Source organism: Solanum dulcamara, chromosome 10 (assembly GCF_947179165.1).
Source record: "Solanum dulcamara chromosome 10, daSolDulc1.2, whole genome shotgun sequence".
In the NCBI taxonomy this organism is placed as follows: domain Eukaryota; kingdom Viridiplantae; phylum Streptophyta; class Magnoliopsida; order Solanales; family Solanaceae; genus Solanum; species Solanum dulcamara.
Genome location: NC_077246.1, coordinates 53272056 through 53276141, shown reverse-complemented (window position 1 = coordinate 53276141; position 4086 = coordinate 53272056). Strand labels below are relative to the sequence as shown.

Here is a 4086-nt window from a genome sequence, read left to right as displayed (position 1 = left end):
ATGGGTCAATATACCTGGTAGATTGGATGATAATAATATATATTGGTGAAATAATAAGTTAGTTGATGGAATTGATGTCTCCATATAGAGGTTGATGATATTCCTTTTTGAGAAGCTTATAAGTTTTCATCGTGTCAAAAATTGCGAGTGGATTTATGAATCCGACATATGAAATAAGTTAAGTAGTGCTCTAAAGGAAAGTAATCTTTAAGTTAAATTCGTCAGTAATTTAATTTATCGATTAGTATCTGTAATCTTAACATGGGGAGTTACATAAGTGTTTAATGGGAATTTCGAAATATAAATGGAGGAGTGCAATTACGAATTTCTAGTGGAATGATTTGTAATTTATTATGGTAAGAATAATCTAAATTAATTATTTTGAATTATTTTCATAATAAGGAGCCTCAGTAATTAATTCTCTGATCCCTACAGTGTCCATATTTAACTAGAACTCAAAATCCTATTCCTAGGAGAAAAGGATAATACATGTTTTCATGGACCGGAAAAAGGACCCTATAAATAGGGGTTCTCCGAACCTAAAAAGGGATGAAAGTAGGGTTTTCTATGCGATACTTGCCCACCCAAGTACTGAGAGAGTTCGGCCGTGAACTTGAGATCACTGTAGAAGACCGCAGAACTGCAGTCTAACTTGTGGATTCTCTTGAAGGTTTCTGCTCACGCTTCAAGAGGTATTTATCGAATTAAATTTCAAAAGGTTTATGTGTTCTAGCATGATAGTATGTTTTCTAGCATAAACGTATGTGTTATCTATTATTCATGTAAACAGTATGATTCTGGTATGCTTCCGCTTTGCATATATTTTTCAACATAAACAAGAAGTCATATTGAATTAATCCGAACCAATACAAAATATCACGTGTCACTTTATTTTTCTATATTCAATTTCCTTGAATTTTATCAGTCCTCATTACTGTCCTCTTCAACAATCGACTAAAGCAACAAAAACAAAATTACAATTCACCCCGTCTTGCACTTTCATTCAACTTATTTCACCAAGTTATCTATTGTACTTTTTAAATACTTTATTCTATTATATATGATCAATTAGTATTTATATTTATGTGATTTAGTAGTGTATGAGTTGTTTTATACCTCAGTTAAAATGATAGGAAGAAAGCTCATGAGTTCAACGCAAGTACCCTAACGCATTGAGAGTTTTTTTTGTTTAAGTCTTTCGCTCGATGCTTTGTTCCCGCATTGAATTCAAACAAAGTAAAGTTGGGCCTTTGTTAATGACAGCCACAAAAACAAACCTTATAGTTATTTCTTATTATACTACATAAAATAATTTGATCACCTAGGACAAATCTAATTCTTGGCTAATACCTACTCTCAGAGTCCACGTAGGACAAATAGTAGGTGTACATATGGATAGGGGCAGCCCGGTGCACTAAAGCTCCCGCTATGCGCAGGGTCCGGTGGATAAGACCGGATCATCCGGAGCAATAGAAGTTGACACACACACATAAAAACAAAAAGAGGGAGAAGGAGAGATGGGTATGAAGGTTGCCATAGGAGAAATGTTGCCATGCACAGCCATGATCATAATAGAAGCTTGCACTATTTTCTTGACGATTATGGCGAGCACCACCATGTCCAAGCTAGGGATGAGTTCTTTTGTGTTCGTAGTGTATACAAATGCTCTTAGCTTTATCCTTCTTATTCCATTCTCCTTCCTTTTCCACAGAAGAGACAAGTATTACTACTATATATCTTCATGAATTGTAGTTATTCTTCTTTCTTCTCCGTACATAAATAAAATGAGTCTCGAGTTGATCAACGTTCGCTCTTTTCAATAATTTGTAATTGTAGGACTGAGGATCCATTATTCACGTTTCCCCTTGTGTTGCGTGCCTTCTTCCTTGGTTTATTAGGGTAAGTACTCTCTTGTATAATTTTGATCCTGATTAGTCATTTGATAAAATGTAATGAAATAATGATGCAGGGTAACAATAGCTCAGAATCTTGCGTTTGCGGGACTAAGTTATAGTTCTCCAATAGTAGCATGTGGTGCAGCCAACATGATACCTTCTTTCTCTTTCATTATTGCCATTATTCTCAGGTTCTCTCCAAAACCCTACTTACTTTTCTCTTTCATTATTGCCATCTAGTAACTTGGTTGATATCTTGTACATATGTAAATTAATTAACGGCTGCAAAAATTAGATTTAAACCCAAAAAAATAAAGTAAAATGAAATGCAATGTGGTAGAACTTCGATCTCAAACTTATTAATTAATTATAAGTTCAAAATTTCAATGTCTCTCATATAATGAGACAAAACTTGTGAATGACGTTACAAATTGTAATACCTAAGTTTGGTTAGATTCGGTTTTTGTGCCTCATATACTAAACTCATTAAACATATTAGAATGAAATGCTATTGTAAAACAGTCCTTCAAATAAAAATGAAATACATTTTCAATATCCTCGCTCTTAAAATAGGAATAATTCTTTTAAAAAAATTAATGGATTAACAAAATGACAATAAAAATATTAATTTATATCTATGTTATTTTAACAACTTTCTTTCAGGAAAATAAGAATTGACTGGAAGAGGCAAGGAAGCATAGTAAGAGTTATTGGGACCTTAATATCAATAGTGGGAATATTAGGGATGACTTTCTATAAAGGTCCAGTGGTGAAGCAGTATTCTCCATCTTTCCTTCATCTTGCCACGTCACCACACCTCTTCATCTTCACTTCCACACATGAGAATTGGGTTCTTGGTTGCTTCTTGTTTGCATCTGCTTCCATTGCTCTTCCCATATGGAACATTATTCAGGTCCAAAAATATATCCTTTCTTTCTATTTTATTTTAATTTCTTGTCTCTATATGAAATACATATGGAATGATTATAATTGTTTTCAGGTCGGAACTAGCAAGAAGCACCCACATGTGATGAAAATAACGTGTCTTTATACCTTATTTGGGACTATTCAATCTGGACTACTTGCGTTACTTATGGAAAAAGATCTTAGTGTTTGGAGACTTAAGCTTGACATGGAACTTCTTGTCATAGTTTTAACAGTAAGCTCACTTAATTAAAGAAATCATATTTTTAACAAGTTCATTAAAAGGTACTAAAATTTAACCATTAATTAGATAATTTTAACAATGTGATGATGCATGCTTTGATACGTAATAGGCAATTTTCGGCAGTTTAATACGTAGCAGTGTTCAAATGTGGTGCTCGCGTTTGAAAGGGCCCTCTTATACCCTATTTTTCAAGCCCGTGGGAGTTCCAGTTGCCAGCACCTGTGGTTGTGTGCTCTTTGCTGCAACTTTCCACTATGGAAGGTAAGTTTAATTTCTTTCTCTTTTTCGATACATGATCATGTTGCTTTAAAAAAATACGTGATGTAACCATTTATTATACATAGGATTAAATAGAAAGCTTACATGGGTGAATATGTGCAGCATGTTGAGTGCATGTATATGTGGACTTGGTTATTACACTACGCTATGGGGACAATTCAAAGAAGACGAGACAATGAAAGACATGAAAGGAAACGTGACCACTTCTGATGAAAGAGTTCCTCTTCTGCAAGAACAACAAGAAAAAGATTCACAGGTCTAGAATATTAAAGATAATGATCAACCAACTGTAAATATGTATTGGAGGGTGTGTTTTTTAAAACCCTCTGTTGCAAGTTAAACTGTTTGTGATAGTACTACAAGAGCGAGTGTTCTTTTAATTTATAAGAACACTTTGATTGTGATGGAAATAACAAAGTGCAGTAGGTATCGTAGTGTTGATCAGAGTATAAAAATTATGTATTACGTTTTGCTAATAAATCTGCCTTTATATATATATATATATATATATATATATATATATATATATATATATATATGGGTAGTGTTGTATTAATTATCAAGGAGGGTTAGACCAACACAAGGTGATGGAATCACCTCAAAAAAGTAGATTAAATTCCCACAAAAACTTACTCTAACTCCTTGTGCATTCATATTTACATCAACTAACAAAAAAAATAGATTTATCATAGATAGTTCTAAAACTAGGAAGTTGCCATTTATCAAGTTGATATGGTTTGAATC

General features: G+C 33.3%; 1 protein-coding gene across 1 annotated transcript; it reads left to right on the top strand.

Annotated features, from left to right (window-relative positions):
- Nucleotides 1-1517: 1517 nt before the first annotated feature.
- LOC129870057 (WAT1-related protein At1g70260-like) lies at nucleotides 1518-3604 on the top strand. Its single transcript, XM_055944637.1, has 7 exons — nucleotides 1518-1720; nucleotides 1837-1899; nucleotides 1970-2086; nucleotides 2559-2808; nucleotides 2896-3054; nucleotides 3173-3324; nucleotides 3445-3604. The coding sequence occupies exons 1-7, from the start codon at nucleotides 1518-1520 to the stop codon at nucleotides 3602-3604; spliced, it is 1104 nt and encodes a 367-aa protein (XP_055800612.1).
- The last annotated feature ends 482 nt before the right edge of the window (nucleotides 3605-4086 follow it).